Source organism: Ixodes scapularis, unplaced genomic scaffold, assembly GCF_016920785.2.
Source record: "Ixodes scapularis isolate PalLabHiFi unplaced genomic scaffold, ASM1692078v2 PGA_scaffold4__175_contigs__length_147842914, whole genome shotgun sequence".
NCBI lineage: Eukaryota > Metazoa > Arthropoda > Arachnida > Ixodida > Ixodidae > Ixodes > Ixodes scapularis.
Genome location: NW_024609879.1, coordinates 7,381,019 through 7,400,875, shown reverse-complemented (window position 1 = coordinate 7,400,875; position 19,857 = coordinate 7,381,019). Strand labels below are relative to the sequence as shown.

Sequence of the window (19,857 nt, the reverse complement as noted above, 5' to 3'; positions counted from 1 at the left end):
CAAAGTTCTGCATACGTTTATAAAGTCAAAATTTCTAAAACCATAGACACCGGTAGAGTCCGCAATTGAGATACTCTAGCAATGAAGTTTTTTTTGTTTTTTTTAAAGCATTAAAAATAATGGCGTAAGAAAATCACAAAAAAAAATTCAAATCTGTTTTACAAAAAAAAAAAAAAAAAAAAAGACACGAATACACTATCGGGGCAAGATATAAGTGTTCACACTCTTTGCTAGTTTATTAATGTTCCAAATATATCCAGAGTGGTTTCACTCATACTTTACTCGGATCTATATCTATAAAACGATAGATTACTGTTATCATGAACAAGCACTGCAGTGAAGTCAAGTAGACTGAGCTGGATTGTTTTAGGTAAGTGAAGATCATGAGATTTATCATTCATATATAAGCCTTTATTTTACAAATACCCTCCTCTACATCAGTGATAGCTGATACGCAACTGAAGTTGAACCTTATACCTAAGGTTGTAATATCGGTCGCCAGGGTCAGCCCAGCCTGATATGTTCTTAATCAAAGTGTCAAGACCAAATATTTTTGAAAACGTTTCAATTCAAAATTCAATACATGAGATCGTTTTTTCCGTTAGTGATACCGACTTTTTAACGTTATATTATAACCTAAGTTTATGTTCGTTGAACAACCTCCACTGATTTGTTCCATGTTAATGTTCACAAGCGAGATATTTTCGGTATTATTATAAGGTTTTATAGTACCCGCAATAATAATCCTGTGATGCAGCCTGTGCATTGTAAATAAATGATAAATAAGTAAATGTATATCGCCTCAACAGAATACATGCGCTGATTGTGACTCATTTAAAAAAAAAAAAAAAAAACACCGCTAGATAACTATGAATATTCGCGAAAACAAGACTTTGGCGAAGTGCACATTATTTTGCTAAAAAGAAGAATAGTGCGATTAGCACTCCCGGCCTTTAAATATTACGCGTATCTAAAAACATCCTACAATATTGTAGGAGAAGCGCTAAATAGATTCACTCACCCTCAAACTCACACTCACACTCACACCAGAAAAACGGTCATTCACGTCGCGCTGACTTTCAACTCAAATTGTATTTTCGTCTTCTTTCGTTTTTCTTTTACCCGTATTTAAACTGTCATCTCACTTCGTTCTCTTCTGTACAAAACAATTATCAATGTCTATCGCACATTACCTTCGAGAATCAAGATAAAACAATTCTTTTTCCGTTATGGATGGACTACTAACACAGGTGTCACTTCTTTTTATGATGTGAGCTGCCTCTATTATCTCACGTGTTAACTGATGATGATTCTTTCCGATTATGGTGCTATTTTTGAAGTCCGCGGCGCACCCACAGTCACGGCAGTGAATGCCCAAAAGTCCTGAGTTTGCTAATCGGGTGTTGTTGTTGTGTTCCCTTAATCTGTCGTTAATACATCTTTTAGTTTGTCATATGTCCTGTTTGCCGCATGATAGGGGAAAGGAATAAATCACTCCTTCTGAGCAAGGTATGCTCGTCATACCTTGCTCAGAACTTGACGAGCACGTATTTGTGCTCGTCAAGTTTAAAACATGCTTAACCCTTTGGAGATTACGCATGAGCTTCCAGAGCTAGGATCCTTAAGATTTCTGGACCTAAGATTGTCTCTTCAGCCCCGTCATGTCTGTTGGTCGTATGAGCCAAGAGGGAAAAAAACACTCCTCAATTATAATTCGGCGCATTCCAAATTGGTAAAGAGAGGCATAGTTAATCAGTGCTTCAAAAACTCTATTTTCAAGTCCTGCCCGCATTCAGGCCTAACAAGCTTCACAGGACAAGTATCTAGGATAGTAAGTGCGGGATATCCTTCACATATATTAACTTCAGTCGCCGAAAGTCTCCTTAAACAGATTAAAAAAGGTCAAATCACATCCCGGAAGCCACGCGAAAGATTCAGTAACCAGAGACCGGTAGTCATCCCCTACATTCATAACATTTCTCATAACCTGAAGAAGATTGGGAATCGCGCAAATATCGACGTAGTCTTTTCCGCCCCCATCAAACTATCAGGCCTATGGAAAAAAGTTAACGCCACAGCAAAAACTAATACCGTCTGCACTAAAAAGCATAAAACCCCATACATACCTTGCTCAGAAGGAGTGATTTATTCCTTTCCCCTATCATGCGGCAAACAGTACATAGGACAAACTGGAAGATGTATTAACGACAGATTAAGGGAACACAACAACAACACCCGATTAGCAAACTCAGGACTTTTGGGCATTCACTGCCGTGACTGTGGGTGCGCCGCGGACTTCAAAAATAGCACCATAATCGGAAAGAACCATCATCAGTTAACACGTGAGATAATAGAGGCAGCTCACATCATAAAAAGAAGTGACACCTGTGTTAGTAGTCCATCCATAACGGAAAAAAAATTGTTTTATCTTGATACTCGAAGGTAATGTGCGATAGACATTGGTAATTGTTTTGTACAGAAGAGAACGAAGTGAGATGACAGTTTAAATACGGGTAAAAGAAAAACGAAAGAAGACGAAAATACAATTTGAGTTGAAAGTCAGCGCGACGTGAATGACCGTTTTTCTGGTGTGAGTGTGAGTGTGAGTTTGAGGGTGAGTGAATCTACTTAGCGCTTCTCCTACAATATGAATACCCAACTCGCCCAAGCATCTAAGATCCTACAATATGTCATCTGTACCAAATCGGTTTCTACAGAACAGTCAAAATGGTTTCTTCTGAGTTATCATGCTATCTTCTAATTGAAGCGAGAAAAAGAAATTTTATTTTTAATATTAACGTTTTATAAATTATTATCTTGGGAAATCCGTATATTTATATCAAAGCATACAAATCTTTTTTAGCAATTAAAACACACAAAAAATGGTCCGCCTTTGTATAAAATATGAAATGAGCAACGAGTATATCTTCCTATATGACCTTTCCGCTGTGAGTCACGTATCGTTTACTTAGGTACAGGAGTGCACACGTCGAAAAGGAACCGGACAGAAAGATACGCGCTAACATTGACGTACACAAATCTGTGGATAACATTTATATTCATCATGCCAACGCAGCTTTACTCCCGAAGTATCCAGCAACCAAGCCTGCCCTTTATTGCAATGACCTTATGATGCTCAGTGTCTGTTTAACGTAGCAAGGAACTTCCGAGAATACAGAAGAATGATGAAGTTCAAAGAAGAAAGGTCTAACATTCACATGTCCAGCTTTTTTAAGCTGTTGCCTTGCTCTTTCGGTGAAATCTCGATATGTTCTCTCATACCTAGGAACCAGTCACATTGTTTCTCGAAGAATTGTTTGATTCTTATTGATACACTTCCAATACTAAAATCAAATAAATTGAGTATAAAAGGCTAACGTTATACTTTCAGTGGATGTTTGGCTGCATTACGCAACACACAAAAGACCGTGGAGCATGCTATGCTTGTAGGTGCACGCGCGCACGCTAATGCCAGCGACCGTGGATTTTAAAAAATCACTTGGCATGTGCATTAACCAGTCCCTTATTTTTTATATACTTCATAACTTTTATATTGATAAGACAAGCGTGTGCAGAGCGTGTACCTACGTGCCTGGTGTTCCGATCATTTGGTGAAAGGCCGATTCCTTACAGCTTTCCGTTTCAGATATTCTACAGCAATGAGTGTTAAGGTTCTTCCCACCACTCGAAATGACGTTTCTTGTCGGGGTGGTAGGGCGTTAGGCGTAGTAGATCCGTTGTCGACATCGACAAATGAATGGAAACTAAAGCCCGCCGCTATGAGTTTCTCAGGATTCGACCCTGCGTTCGCTGCTTTTGAAATGGGTTCGTTACCACAAAGCTGCGCGAGGGCTTTGATAATCTGCTTTATCGGAATTTTATAAACACAGTTCGTATGAGTCTCGTGTAACGCCCGATACAGGGTGCGGCCGTAAAAACTTTCACATTTGGCACGCCTAGCAAAAAACGAATTTCAAACGTACATACCTGAAATTGGGCACACGAACGTCGTTTTTTCCAAAGTTTTTTGCCTATTTTTTTCAAGCGTCAACTCTGGAGTAGCGAATTATTAGAAAGATAACAAAAATGGCAGGCGTGCATTTCCTATGGCCTATACCCGCCCGTTCGCCGTCTGCTATCTAATTCGCGACGCCGCTCCCAGATGGCGTACTGAACGCAAAAACGCGGGAAACGCCGCACGAAAGGCTGGTGTCGGGCGAGATAATCTCGATAAAAAGTGATTTTACAGAAATATGTGAACGATTATGCCCTTTTACTTGAAACTTAGAAACTGGCGGACGCCCTCGTTTAATAAAAATATGTTCTAAAGCAGACGAACGTGTGTCTTCATTTGTCGTCTGCTTATCTGTTGACGGGTCCGTTTCCGGTGAAAGCTCAACTTTGGAACCAAGAGTGCCGCTGCTGAGGCATCTTGATTGTTCCTATTTATTGCTTTTGTTGCACTGTCTTCTGCAGTTATTATCAAAATATTTTCCGCGCCGCCCTGCGATGCCGGAATACTCGGCAAGTGAGTGTGCCCAGGCAGTCAAGTGGTACGGGGAGCGGAACCCGGTGGCCACAGCACAATGAAAATTTCGCACTGCATTTCATAAACGCCCGCCTTCACGCCCAACTATTTTGAGTTGGGCGGATCGTTTTGTGAGTGGAGAAGACTGTAAAAAGAAGAATCCAGTCAGTGAACGTGAGAGCCTACTGAAAAATGAGGAGCTCATTGAAGCGGTGCTTGCTGTCTTCGAGAGCGACCCGCAATTGTCAACAAGACGAGCAGCTGTAAATAAATGATCTCGTCGCATCATGGTGTCTTCTTGCTTGCATGACGATCTGTCAGAACTTGACTTGAAACAGGTAATTTCAACCATTGTTCATATATTTGGTTCAAATCACTTTTTATCGCGATAATCTCGCCCGACACCAGCCTTTCGAGCGGGTTTCCCGAGTTTTTGCGTTCAGTGCGCCACCTGGGAGCGGCGTCGCGAACCAGATAGCAGACGGCGAACGCGCGGGTATAGGCCATACGAAATGCACGTCTGGCATTTTTGTTATCTTTCTAATAATTCGCTACTCCAGAGTTGACGTCTGAAAAAAATAGGCAAAAATCTTTGGAATAAATGACGTTCGTGCGCCCAGTTTCAGGTATGTATGTTTGAAATTCGATTTTTGCTAGGCGTGCCAAATGTGAAAGTTTTTACGGCCGCACCCTGTAGTTAGCCACAGTTGTAGTGACGTCGAGTTGAAAATTGTTGCAACTTTAAATTACTTGTTTCAGACACTACGCTAAGCGCCACCAAACTAACGCTAAGCCCGTAAGCTCGTCTGGTTCTTTTGCAGGGGTTATGGTGACGTCAGAACGCCGAGCTCTGATTGGTTCTGAACGAAATATGGTGGGTGGACCTCAAGGCAGCTTCCTTTGAGGTCTACCCACTATCCTTGCTCGGCGTCGTTCTGACGTCACCGCAACTCCTGCACAAGAAGCTAAGGACTTGCTCTCCGCATAGCTCACGTTTGTACGATTCAGCCTCCACTTTCAGGCATACCCAACATTGCTTGCTTCAGTCGCAAGATAGTATCAGACCAAAGGGTATTGCAGATGGCCTATTGCGCTTGGTAACGTTAACTACAAGGTTTCAATGAATCTTCGCCTGGCAATTACAAAATGTTAGTAACGAAATAATAGGCCAGAACCAGAAATGTGGCATCAGAGGGGGATCTAATTTAACAAACGTCCACATCGCGAGGAGTGTAATTGAGCTATGTGACGACGGCGAACTCGATCAAGTTGCCATGCTCCAAATCGATATGGACAACGCTTTTTACCGTGTACAGCGTCCTGTAAAGTGTAAAATACGGGAAAATGTCGAGGTAGGCCAAGTCACATCAAGTTTTGATCAAATGGCATGTACTGCGTGTATCAAAGAGCTTATGATTATTGGGGAAGTCAACTGCGCGAATTCGTCTGTAATCATTGTGGCCCCGTGCAAAGATGTCGGAGACTGCGCGCAGCACGGTCCGCGTTTCGATTACCGCTGAACTCTGTGTTCAATCTCGCTGGCTTCGGCTGTTTGTCCCTAGATATAATTGCGTATAAATTATTAGGAATAATTATGTTTTCCATATACTTTGAGTGCAGATGCATTGTTTGGCCCGGGCTATGCATCCCTTGTGTTGCCTTCGTAGGCGTGTAACGCTGTATTTTAAACTCGAGTCTTGCACATGTTCATAACATCCACCCATAGAGACATTTTGTCCTAAACAAAACTTTCTGTTTCTGCGGTGTTTCGCTACAGACTACGTCAAATTGCGATAGCATTTCGGCGTTACTCCTGCGAACCCCATATTCGATTGATTAAATTGAGACGAACCTCGTTTCGTCGCTCAGCCCTTGTCCGTAGCTGAATGACCCAACTTTGCGTCTGTGTAAAGCGTCTGCCTTAGCCAGGCGCTGTTCTCTCTTTTCAGTTGTCTGATTTTTACGACAAACAAGCCGAGCCTCACTGGGCCACCGCCTTTATTTTCCAATGTTCTCTCCACTCCGCTATTTTGACATGGCTGTGTGAAGACAACCAGTTGAATTACAGCGAGCGTTTCGTCACCTATCATAGGATGCAATAATGAATGAATGGTACCGGCTATACCTTTTGCATCGGGCGGTAGCTTAAGTCATTTTGCCTTCCTTTACAAAGAACGTCTATGGTTAAAGGCTTGAACTCAGCTAGTTGGCACACCGTCTATGGTGCCAACCAGGATTTCTAAAATTTTTAAGCGGACCCTTCAAAATGATTCAGGGGTTTGAGATGTTCGTCGAAGTTTTCTAAGGTGCTTGCGTAACTATTATGAATTCTTAAAGGGTGTAAGAAAGCCGTCATGTTTCTTCTTAGACCTGTCCCAATCCTTTTCTTGGGGTCTGTCCCAATCCTTTTCTTGAAACCACAACACCCATCGAAATAGTTTTAACGTGTATGTGGGATAGATGACGTGTCCCTTCTGGATATGTGCGTAAGGAAAGTCGCTTGCCCATTTTGTATCTAACAGCCGCTGCGAACGCTGCACTCCGCCAATATCCATTTTCTCTGGGACAGAGGTCGGGCGAGTTGGTAATCATGGCCTTTGGAATGTGTGGTGCCTTGAGAGGCAGAGTAAGCTGGTTTTTCATGCGCGCGACTGGTAGGGGCGCCCTGAAAGGTAGAGTCGTTGTGACATTCCCGCGCATCTAGCGGCAACGGTCGGTGGGAGGGATTGTTGACGCTTTGTTAGCTGGAGAAAATATGATAGGGCCCTGAGCGCCACTGCTGCAGTTGAACCTCGTGGCCTGTCGACGTCCTCCAAGTAGTTTGCGGTGCATCTCAAGGCAGTGTACTTTTGCTGAGTTCTGTTCGCTCGTGGAAGAAGTGGTCACACCGCAGGACGATGTGCGCGTCATCCGCTCTTTCCTCGTCGCAGCGCGAGCAACGGCTGCCGCTGGGGGTACACCAGCAGGCCAGGTGAGCGAGGGCTAAGGCGCTGTTTGTGAGAGGTCTCCGCATTGCTGCGGCTACTATGCTAGGCAGCTTCTTTGGGAGTCTGGGCATTGTGGGTCATTTTCGAGGTTTGTGTGGCGCATACAGATGGCCCTGCTCACCAGGAGTCGTGCTTCCAAGAACGCAGCCACAATGGAGGTCAGGCAAGCGGAGGTGGCGGATCGCCTGACAGCCGAAGCCGTCAGGCTATCCGCCCCCTCATTTTTTTTTCAAATGCCGCAGTAGGACTGCAGCCACTGCAAGGCCAGCCTCGATTATTGGCGCTGCAACACGATAGCTGCGTTCGTCACGTCTCTGGCGAGCCGTGGTGCGCGGTCCAGGTTGGTCAGCTGGGTCGGTGTCGCCTTCGAGTCGCTCAGGATTACCTGGCGCTCAGGCGGACATTTTTTTCCAGCCAAGGACAGCGCCGGGCGCAGCGCCGCCACCTCCGACGTCGTCGAGAATGCAAAGGATAGGTGCTCCGCTGCTCGTGCTCCGAAGTCTGTCGACACTACTGGGGCTGTGGCTGTGCGTGGGGTGGAGTCGACGTACTAGCCCGTGTGGCATCGCGCCCATCCCCTGAAGCGCATTCGGGCCCCGAGACCGACGTCCAGTTCCACTCTTATCGGTGGTGAACCTGCTCCCTTTTATTCGTTGAGCTACCGTACATCTCAAGAATTTACCCAGCGGCATTGTGAGTACGTAGAAAAATACTTTTTGCGACAAAAACCGCTGTTGTGTCTTCTTGATCAGATCGCTTTTGTCTACAGCTGCTTGCTTAAGCGCCGTTCACACTCTTGCGACCGAGTACGACCGAAAGAGACCAGACCGGTTTTTAGGACCGGATGCGCTACAGCGGAGCTGGTCCTAAGAGATCGCAAGAGGCTTAAAAACCGTTCTGGTCTCTCTCGGTCGTACTGGGTCGCATTCGGTCGCAAGAGTGTGAACGGGCCTTTACGGGTTTGAGTAAACACCTTACAGACATTTAGATCTGTTGTGACCTTCAGGAAAGATCTACTTCTGGCTTGAAAGGTATGCTGGCTATGTAGTTAGTAGGCCGAAGTTGTAAAATCTGAAGGTCTGAACTGTTGAAGTCCGAAGTGCTGAAGGATGAAGTCTGAAGTGCTAAATACTGAAATCGTAAAAGGCTGAAGCTTTTAAGTTCTACTAGGGTCAAATAACACATCAGGGCTGAAAAGTCGTTTTCATTAGAGCTAGAACCATATAGTTTATCTATATTCCGTCTATTAAAAAATCGGCCCCACAAAAATTGTGTATTATCTTGCTTCTCGAGTGCTCCTCAACAAATCTTCTATTTTCCCTTTTGTGATGGTAATTTTATCCGTTCTTTCATCATCGCCAGCAAAATCCAGTGATCCCGCCATATGCGTCAACAGTTGTGGCGGTGTCGCGGGTCTTGTGCCGGTGTAGCGCCGCTATCAAGAGAACCACGGGGCTTGGGTCATGAGCTCGGGGAGGGTGGGGCGAGAGGCGCGAGCTAGTCGGAGCTCGGCGCCTGGTCAGTCGGTCAGCAGAGAAGGTTGAGGAGAGTAAAAGTTTTTTTGTTTTTTTTTCATATCTGCCTCGTTGGTCCGTCTGGCGGGTTAGAAGTGTTACCGAATCCTACATTACCTGACGCCCCCAACGCGGGGCCTACTCTTCTCCTGCGGGCTGGAGCGCAGGCATTTAGCAAGTTTTAGGCGTTTTTAGCCGGGTTTTTCTCATTTTTGACTTTGCCCGGCCCATTAGGCCTACGCCGCTGTTCGATTAGGCTCCGGCCACCCGTCGTGATCTTTTCCACCCTCTATCGCGGCACGGCACTTCTGTATATTTCTTGTCGTGTTTTCTTTTGTTCCGCTTCGTTCCTTTTTTGTGTTTTTGTCTTTTCGCGGCCGCTTTCGCGATGAGCCGCCGCAGAACCACCACAGGTCAGAGCGAGACCGCAGAGCAGCCTGACCCGATGCCCGCGGACCTGATGGCACGGGTTGCCAACCTCTGCGACACGGTCATGTAACGCTTGACCCAGGATGATCACGAACTCCAAGGGCAAAAACCACGGCCCAAGGTTCCAGTCCCGGTTTACACGGGCCACGACGACCGGAAGTCCGTGGCCGACTTCCTGACTGAGGTGGCGGCTCGCAAGCTCGCCACGGGCGCCCCGAACGATTGTGTTCTTGCACGAGTGCTGCCCATGGCGTTTCAGGCGAGTGCCGCGCGCTGGTGGCACACCGTGGCCCGTTCCTAAGCTGGTAATATTTCTGGCGGAAATTCCAAGACGAATTTCTCCAGGCCGGGGACCAGTCTCAAACCCGGCGAGAACTGGAGTGCCGGACACAGCACCCGGACCAGATGCTCCTCCAATACGTTCAGATGATGCGGGAGCTCTTCGAGCGGGCCTGCCCACCGGCGTCCGAGTCAAACAGGGTCTCCCCGGTCATGCGACAGAGCCACCCGATGTTCCGGCCCTATCTTCATGGCCGCACCTACCCGACTCTGGAGAACTTGGTACAAGACGCCCGTAGCATCCAAGAGTCGCTCCTGGAAGAGCAAGAGTACCGGCCACCGCCGCCTTCAGAAGAAGCTCTCGAGCCATCCTGAGCCTGGCAAAGTCCAGAACCCACAAGTCCGCCTCAGCGTCCATCCACGGCCTCGGACATTGGCGCGGTTCCTCTCTCCCCCCCCCCCCCCCCCCACCCGTGCGCTTGGCCCATGCCCTCTTAGGCGGTGAAAGCACAGGAGGCCCCCTTGCGGCTGGGACCCCCGGCAACGTGCCAGGCCGGCTGTATCCGAAACACGCCGAGTGAAAGTCATTTGTGGTCTTACCCCCATGGCTTAGCCCGGGATGGTGATCGCTGGTCCAACGAGGGGGCGGCTGGCTCGAACCCCTCGCTACGCGCCGGACCGGCTGAATTTAGAACACGGCCGGACGAAAGCCGTTTAAGGTCATACCCCCCGTAGCTGAGCCAGTGGTGGCCATCGCTTGTCCAACGAGGGACTCACTGGAAGGCCACACCCACAAGACCCACGGAGCCCGCTACAAGGCGCTGACCGCCGCACCTCAGTGCGCTGCTTTGACTGCGGCCGACAAGACCACTTCCGGCGTGACTGCCCAACCTGCGGCGCAACAGTCCTGCCGCCTTGGGAAACGAGTCGACCCCTGAACGCCTACCGGCCGGTGTGACCATGGACAACCAGGCAGTACTACCATCGGCATGTCGAATCTAACCTTACCCTGTGCTAATTGACCCTCGTATCACAGTTACAGTGCTCGGAATCTTTGTTTTCTGCTAAATTGTAGGAGGAATGATATTGCACACACGTCTCATTTATGAACGCAACTTTTCAAGCATTTGACGCCACTGCGGCACCAGTCTGAGCGGTTTAAAGGCACTGCCACCTGTCTGACACGATACCCCTTATTTAGAGAAGCATCAGAAGGCACCTACCGGACCCAGGCGTCACAGCCAGTGAGTTTATCAGGAGGCAAATGATGCGCACCCCAGCGAATATTTCTCTTGGTCCTGGGTGCCTAGAGAACATTCCGCGGCCGCAGGGACGACAAAAACCATAAACGAGAAAGCTATCAGAAGCCCAATTAGCTTCTTCAAATGAATCCGTGCTATTTGAGCGCGCGCTGCTTTAAAAGTCCGAGCTTCGGCCTGGTGGCCCAAAAGGAAACAAAGAAATGCGAAATGGCAAGAGCGGCTTTCCAGACTTTCCTCAAAGGTTACACCCAGGAGGTGGCGGTTGGAATGGCGTCCAGCGGTGCAGCATTGTAATAGCATATAGAGCGACAACATTTCGACAGATGTAGCTCTGACGACGCACACCACATAAGCCAATTACGACGAGCAGCCCGCCTCAGACTGTGGCATGTGTTGAGGAGAGCTGCGAGTATTAGTATCGTGCCGATCTCGCACTATGGCTGGAGTCGCGAAAATTTCGATTCAGAGTTATGGCGTGTTCGCTTAAGGAAACGTGCAATTCACCTATAGGACATTGGCAGGTGTACCTACGCGCGAGTACGACGATCCCCTGCTTTGCAAAATCAAGTTTGTCTCGAGACGTGGCACAACATTTCGCCCAACAATGGGGGAGAGGAATCTCGGGAAATCAAAACCATTCTTGCAGGCAGATTCAAACTCAATTTGTATTTAATTAGGCGTTAGACTGCCGGCGCTCTACTAAAGAATTTAGTCCATCGATTTGATATCATATCTTAGAAGGTTCTCCGCCACTGATTAATAAGCAAGTGTTAATAAGGATATTAATAAAGAAATCACTTCCTTGTGTCTCTGCTCTGTGTTCCTTCCTCGTGTGTCCTCGTCTCTTTGTGTGCAAGTTTTAATTATGTTCAATGTTTACCAACTCGCCCAGATTACTACTCTACCATTGGCTAATTATCTTCATTGAGGTAATTATCTTATTAATGACTAATCTGATGAGTCAGGTTTCAACTGCAGATTTGACGGCAGATATAATAAGGAATAACGAATTAAGAGAAATTTCGAAATGTCAGCGTTTTTTTTTAAGTATTGACACACCAGTTTTCGAGTACCTTTTGCCGGATTCCGAAACACGATGGCAGTAAAGCGCCAAAACCTCCATGCATGCAGAGCAATCTGATGTGGACGTTTCGAGCAACTCGTCGAGATCTCATATCGTCACGAATGACAAGTGATGAGGCGGTGAATAACTGAGTACACTGAACGCTTAATGGGGCGAACTTGTGACAAAAAATATAAAAAGGGAACAGAAGAAAGCAGAGCGTCGCGGGCGTCGAAGTCGGCCTGAGTGCAGAGTCGAACGCTGGGGCGAAATTGACTCCGCTCGCCACGCAGAGCCCCTTATGTACTTGCGTGAGCTTCTGGAATAAACGGCGTAGAATGTTCGACGCGTAGAGCATTCGAACCTCGAACACGCCCAACAGGATTCTCGAATCTACCAGAAAACTAAATTGCAGGAACAACAAAAGATGAGTCGCTTCCAGAAATCGAATTCTGGCTCTTCGCGGGGGAGGCAGGCACGATAACCGTTAGGCCACGTGCGCGCTGCCTCCTTGTCCAGCTGCGCGCGCGGCAATATTTTACACAATACATGGCTATAAACAACAAGAATAACAGACCTCCGGACTCATGTCAAGATATGACGCATTTATGTTTAGTACTCTTGCTTAGGCAAAGTTTCCTGCACCCTGTAAACATCTGCGTGCTCTTTGAAAAAAGCAAGGGTATTCACAAAGATTAAGCAGCAAGAATAAGAGAATATAATTAAAAATAAACGTCGCTAGATTGAACTGAAACAACACAGATATATTTCACACTGCTAAAAGAAGTGTCACTAATTAAAAATGCGCATGAGACACGCCAGTTCAAGATATTTTGTTTAATTTACCAAATCTTGAATATCGATCTCGAAGCCAAAATCTAATAAAAACGCTACATGTTGTAGAAAGTTGAAAGATGTCCGTCCTTGTCCGTCCTGTTTGTTTATTCTTTCTGCAACAGGTTATCAAAACCAACGCGCTCACGTTCAACTATGTTGAACTACGCAGAATTCTAAGCTCTGAAAACTGATATTCCATGCCGTAGAACTGCAGGTGTCTGAATATTTCTTGAATGCTTATTTTTAATATCAATAGAAATTAAGGTTTTACCTTAAAACAATTATCGAGTTTCGCTACATGTTTACAATTGTTTAATAATAATAATAATCTTTATTGGCTCAGGAGAGCAGTGGCAACTTAGAAACCGCGGGACCGCGTGAGTGATGGTGAATATGTAATGATGTAATATACGAGATGAAGTAATGGTGATTATGATATGAAATGCACAAGTACTTTAAGCCTATCAGCGGTCTCCGTGACGGTGGTCTTCACCGGGCCGCCATCGGTTGCTGACTTCTAGAAGACCAGTCTCGAGCGTTTGGAAAGGGCTTCCTGCATTCCCGGCTTGCAGACGAGCCGGTTGAAGTTCCGGCGACGCAGGGAGTCCAGCACCTCCGCGGTGGGGCTCCAGGAATCGACGCCGGTGTTGGCCGGGCGGCGGTCTGCACCGAAGCTAGCCTTGAAGTCTCCCAGCCCGTGGTCGAGCTTGTAACCTTGCGACGTGAGCACCCTGTCGATGGAAGGCATGGTGTGTGCCACTGGTCTGGCTGGCTCTCTAACGATGTAAAAGACACGTCTTACGGTATCTTTGTTAACGTCGTTTTCGTACGATTGAGAGACACAAATTAACCTTCTTGAAAGCATTCATTGTAAAACATTCAGTGCTGCAGAGCACAGGTCTTATCTAAATTTATGAGGGCACGCTACCGACTTTATCTTTGCTATACTATTCACTGAAGTTTAAATTTATTTGGACCATTAGCGGTGATTGAAGTGTCTAAAACTCACAGCCTTTTAAACCCAAAAAGGGTATTTTTGTAAACGGAAGCACCCATTGCCCGCAAGTACTTGCAAGTCTTGCATCTTTATACCCCTAAGAACTTGTGTAAGGGTTAAAATTTCTGTATATTTATTGCTTTCGAGACATTCTGATGACCTCTGTTTGGACATTTGATGAGCTCTTTGATCACTTGTGATTAGGTTGTGTACTTTCCGGTTTTCACCAAAAAACACCCGTAAATATCCACCGGTGTCGAACATAAATATCGGTGAAACCCGGAAAACACAGTTATTGTTTTCAAATTTTCAAACAAGCACAGTTGTTTTTTTTGTTTTTTTTCACCGGAAAGTTGTTCATACTTCACAGTTTTAACCAAAAACACCACTAAACACGCCAGTGCACCTTCTTCAAGACACTAAGTAAGATATTAGCCTACTGCAGCGAAAGCAACGTCGACTACACAGCTGTGCAGAAGCCATCTGGCCCCAGCCATCAAGATCTTGAGCACAGAAGTCATCTCCGCCGACGCCATCAAGGACAGGTGGCCGATCTCGGCGGCGTGTCCTTGATGAATGCACTGACGTCGCGCTGCCGATATAGTGATAAAGCGCTCGAAAGAAGAATCCATTGGAAGGAAAGTTTGGCACACTTTCTGCGTCCAGTTTTAAAATAATTAACGAAAAAAACACCGCAAACTGATTTATATATACTAGAATATTATTTTAAAATTTTTTTTAGCATTGACTGTTTTTAAACTTTTTCCGCAGCCACTTTACGACTTCGTTAACATAGTTATTTTGTGCGTAATAAACAAAATAACAATAGTGGGCTAGATATAGTAAAAAAAAAGTGCTCCCTTACGTTACGAAATATTGGACTGCATTATCTTCATATTAAGTGCTAGGTCAAGAATGAATTCAAAAATTATTTGCACTAGCCTGCATGATATACTATGCAAATGTCAATAAAAATTAAGTTAATCAACATTCACTTTTTTTTGTGCAAATTGGCTATTCATAAATACAGTGGATGATCTTTGACTTTAAATTGCCAATGAACTTTCTGGTGCGCGGAGAGCCTCCCTACAATGATGTAATCAGCATTGAATATATATCTGGGTGGTTTATTTAAAATCGAACACGCTTGTCGAAATGGGTCTTTCGACTTTTTTTTTTAAATATACGCAATTGCCCCATTTCTGGACAGAACAAAACCGCTTTTCAATCTTTTTTTTTAATATTTCGCTTCACAAAAAATTATTGAGCGGAGCAGGGTGAAAATCAGTTTTTTATTCTGTGATTTGTCTACCCAGTTCTGTACGCTGGTATGAAAACGGGAAGTATACAAAACTCACAGTAATTTTTTGTACTTTTGTATGTGATTTTGACTATTTTTTAGTCCAAAGGAAAATACTTTCGCATTTTTGTTTATTGAGGTAAAAAAATATCAAATATCGTCCCTTTGACAATCCGGTGACATATTCAGAGCCTTGTAACTCATGGGTTATTATATTTGTCTCTTATTAAATACCATGCGGGTGTAGCCCTCTAGATGGGCTATCGACGGAAATAAATTTAGTTTATTTTATTTTCACTGAATGTTTCATATAAAATTTTAAATATCGTCGAAAATAAAATTAAACGATATTTTGAACCCACTTTATCGAAAAAGACCAGTTTTTATTTCGTTCAGTTTTTTATTATTGCTGCCGATCATATGAGCTTCAGTTGGCTTGATGCGATTTCCACATTTTTTTGTTGTATCTTCTCTAGAAGTGATCGAAATCGCTCCCACGTGACAATGGGGTGACAACTTCAGAGCCTTGTAACTCATGAGTTATTATATTTGGCGCTTACGAAACAGTATGCGGGTGTAGCCCTATACATGGAATATCGATGGGCAACGGTTTGGTTTATTTTGTTCTCACTGAATTTTTTTATATGAAATTTGAAATATCGTCGAAAATGAATTTAACTGGTATTTTGAACCCACTTTATCAAAAAAGGCCATTTAATATTTCGCTCAATTTTTTTTTTTTTATTATTGCTGCCGATCATATGAACTTTCAATTGGCTTGATGCGAGTTCCCCCTTTTCTTGTTGTATCTTCTCAAGAAGTGATCGAAATCGCTTCCACGTTCTCAGAACGGCCAAACGGAATTTCCGCAGGTCGGCTTCGCTGCAAAAACTGTACTGCGTATTCGTGTGTTCCAATGCAGCGGGTAAATTAATTTCGATTGAGAATACTGATGCTTGGCTATATATTGTATTTTCTTAATTTTTTAATGATGGCAACTGACATTCCTTAGCCTTATAGTTAGCGGTGCAGCGGATGTTCCATTATCCGACGTCTACAGCCAGGGCACAAAAGGCGGAGAAAACGGAACGAGCTCTTCATGTAACCAGGCCGGGGTCATACATCTGTTTGTGTAATACACACGTTGTAAGGCTTGAAGCACCTCGCCACAGTACACAATTTTCGTTCGCAGGACGGCTCCTTGAAGCGGACGTCAAAGGACTTCGTTAAAAAAAATTAAAACAATGACAAGGAGCGTTCAGCTTTACGACTTACCGGAGGAAGAAATCGAGAAATCGGAAATAAGAGCAAAACAACTGATGTTGGTTGTAATGATAAACAGGGTCTTTTAAGTTATCCCAGAGACGAATTGAAGGTGAAAGCCAAAGCGCCGATGTGAACGGGATACCGAACCTCCGAAGATAGTGTTGGGTCATCATGTCCGAATCTAATGTCATGTGTCGGTTAACTGTGACGTCACTCTTTAACCTATAGATAGCGCGGCTGCTATCAGTATAAAAGCAGCCGTGAGTGTGCCTACGGGTTTGTTGTATTCTTGGCATCATCGAATAAACATGCAAGCTACAGAAACTGAGTACTTCCCTAGAGGCTAAAACAGTGGCGACGAGGATGGGATAGCCGAGAAGACAGACGCCAGCACTGTCATCGGCAAAAACCCAAGCGCCTTGACCGAGGACCACGGGATGGCTTCGTGCGGCGGCCGGTTCGAGCAGTTCATCGAAGATGCGGAGGAAGACTTCGAGTCGTACGTCGAGCGGATGGAACACTATCTTCGAGCAACGAAGGTGAGCGACGACTTGAAAGTCTCGGTCTTCGTAAGGGCCATCGGGAAGCAAGCGTACCGCACGTTGAAGACGCTGTTAACACCAGTAAAGCCAGAACAAAAGGACTATGCGCATCTGGTCGCGGTCCTCAGGGAGCATTACGCTCCGAAGCCGATGGTAATCGCCGAGCGATTCAGATTCAACCGGAGGGCCCAGCTCGAGAAGGAAACGGTGGCGACATACACGGTTGAGTTAAAAAGGCTCGCGGCCACCTGCGAGTTCGGGCAGTTCCTGGATGAAGCACTCCGGGACCGTTTTGTCGCGGGGCTAAAGGACCAGGCAGCCCAAGCAGAGCTTCTAAAAAAGAAAACTCTAACTTTTTCGGCGGCATGCGACATTGCCAGAAGCATTGAACTCACACGAGCAGAGACCAAGATATTTCAGCCAGCAGCCTCTGAACAACTAGAGGTAAACGCCGTCCAACGTCTAGGCCCACACAGGAACGTCGGAGCGGCTACCAGGAAGGCGACGATGGAAGTCAACACTGAGAGGCCCGAGGCGTCAGGCTGTTTCCGCTGCGGAGCACCCCATCACGAGTCAAGTTGCCCGTTTCGGAAGTACAAGTGCCGAGCGTGTAGACGAGTGGGGCACTTGGCAAGGGCCTGCAAAGCAACGTCCCGTTTGGTGCAAGCCGTGGACGACAGCAGTGGTGAGGAAAAAGTTTGGCTGTACAACATTGGCTCCTGCAGTGCTAGAAAAGGGGGTTACACTACTGAAGTTCGAGTGGCGGGAACACTGGTGACAATGCAAGTTGATACAGGAGGCTCGGTTTCCATTGTGCCTGAAGAGGTGTATAAGCAGTACTGGCCTGGATTGTCTCTCTCAAACTGCCGCCTAAAGTTGAAAACTTATGGGGGCGTGCCTTTGGAGGTTTTAGGCAAGTTGATAGTACCTGTGGAGCACAATGGGCAGACCATGACGTTGTCGCTTGTAGTGGTTCGCACACCGCAGAAATGTGAGACTGTGTTAATGGGCCGCGATTGGCTAGAAGCGTTGAGGCTAGACTGGATGAGCGTGTATGGGGTTAGTCTAGACCAAGTGGCAGGGCTGGTTGACCGATTCTCGCAGGTGTTTGAGCCTGAGCTGGGATTAATCGCGGGCAGTCAAGTTAAATTAGTATTGAAGGACGACACGACCCCAGTCTTTTGTAAACATAGAACTGTACCATTCGCTTTAAGAGAGTCAGTAGAACAAGAGTTGCATGCGCTCGTGAAAACGGGAGTCCTGGTCCCGGTTCAGCAGAGTGAGTGGGCAACACCGTTGGTCGTTGTCCCTAAGCCGAACAACAAAGTGAGGTTGTGCGGCGACTATAAAGTGACGCTGAACCCGAATCTCAGAACAGACCACTATCCCTTGCCGGTAATGGAAGACGTGTTTGCAACGCTACACGGGTGCAAATATTTCACGGTACTTGATCTTTCTACAGCGTACCAGCAGCTGCAACTGCACCCGGATTCGCAGTCACTTGTAACTGTAAACACGCATATGGGCTTGTTTAAGTACACACGCCTTCCATACGGCATCACGAGTGCACCGTCTATTTTTCAGGCTGTAATGGACGAAATATTGAAGGGCCTTGACAGAGTATCATGCTATCTTGACGATGTGTTGATAGCCGGAGAAACTGCAGAAGAATGTTATCGAAAAGTGGAAAGCGTGCTGACAAGGTTCAAGGAGCGCGGTATCAAAGTAAAAAAAGAAAAATGCAAGTTTCTTCAGACGTCGGTGGCTTACTTGGGCCACGTAATTGATAAACATGGGATTCGGCCTTCCGAGGAAAACCTACGCGCAATCAAACAGGCGCCAAAACCCCAGAACAAACAAGAGCTGCGAGCGTACCTGGGGCTGCTAAATTTCTACGGGAAATTTGTTCCGAACATGTCAGCAGAGCTGAAGCCACTTCACCAGTTACTAAGTGACAGCACCAGTTGGAATTGGACCGTAGTGGAGGAAAAAGTGTTTCAAGAAACAAAACGGTGGCTGACGCACGAACGAGTGTTGACTTACTACGATCCTGAAAAGGACCTCGGTCTTGTATGTGACGCGTCGGCGTACGGCGTCGGCGCGATACTCTTTCATAAAGTTGGTACTGAGGAGAGGCCCATCGCTTTCGCGTCTAGGACGCTCTGCAAGGCGGAGCAAGGCTACGCGCACATTGAAAAAGAGGCGCTTGCAGTGGTTTTTGGTTTAAAAAAATTTCACAAGTTCCTCTTCGGCCGAAAATTTTGCATCTACTCTGACCATCAACCACTGGTGGGAATGCTGGGGCATGGTAAGCCGATTCCTGCAATGTCAGCAGCACGCGTGCAGCGCTGGGCCTTACTGCTTGCCGCTTATAACTATGTTTGGGTGTATCGAAAATCCAGTGATATAGGAAATGCCGACGCGCTTTCACGGCTACCGCTGCCAAACAAAGATGAGTCAGAGTGCGTGCAGTTCTTTTCGGCGCTAGACGAAGCTCCGCTATCTGCAAAAGAGATAAGACGGGAAACGCGAAGGGATCAGTTGTTGTCGAAAGTGCTGTTCTACACACAAAACGGCTGGCCTTCGAAAGTTACAGACGATTTGCTAGCGCCTTACTATGTTCGACGTAACGAACTGTCAGTCGATCAAGATTGTGTAACTTGGGGTAATCGCGTAGTGGTTCCGTTGTCACTCAGAAGTAGCGTCTTAACGATGCTGCACGAAGGTCATCCGGGGATGACGCGAATGAAAATGTTGTCCAGGTGCCACGTTTGGCGGCCTCGTCTAACACAAGATGTAGAGCAAACAGTGAAACAGTGCGTCACGTGTCAGCTGTCGCAAAACGCTGCGCCC

General features: G+C 46.1%; 1 protein-coding gene across 1 annotated transcript; it reads left to right on the top strand.

Moving 5' to 3' along the window:
• The first annotated feature begins 16,899 nt into the window (after positions 1-16,899).
• Positions 16,900-18,287, top strand: LOC120840511. Its single transcript, XM_040211099.1, has 2 exons — positions 16,900-18,063; positions 18,219-18,287. The coding sequence occupies exons 1-2, from the start codon at positions 16,900-16,902 to the stop codon at positions 18,285-18,287; spliced, it is 1,233 nt and encodes a 410-aa protein (XP_040067033.1).
• The last annotated feature ends 1,570 nt before the right edge of the window (positions 18,288-19,857 follow it).

What these genes read in the sequence shown, in the direction of transcription:
- LOC120840511 (XM_040211099.1), top strand. Translation starts at nt 16,900, where the DNA reads ATGGCTTCGTGCGGCGGCCGGTTCGAGCAGTTCATCGAAGATGCGGAG. An exon ending in ACTGGATGAGCGTGTATGGG is followed by an intron (nt 18,064 to 18,218) that starts GTTAGTCTAGAC and finishes ATTCGCTTTAAG; the next exon opens with AGAGTCAGTAGAACAAGAGT.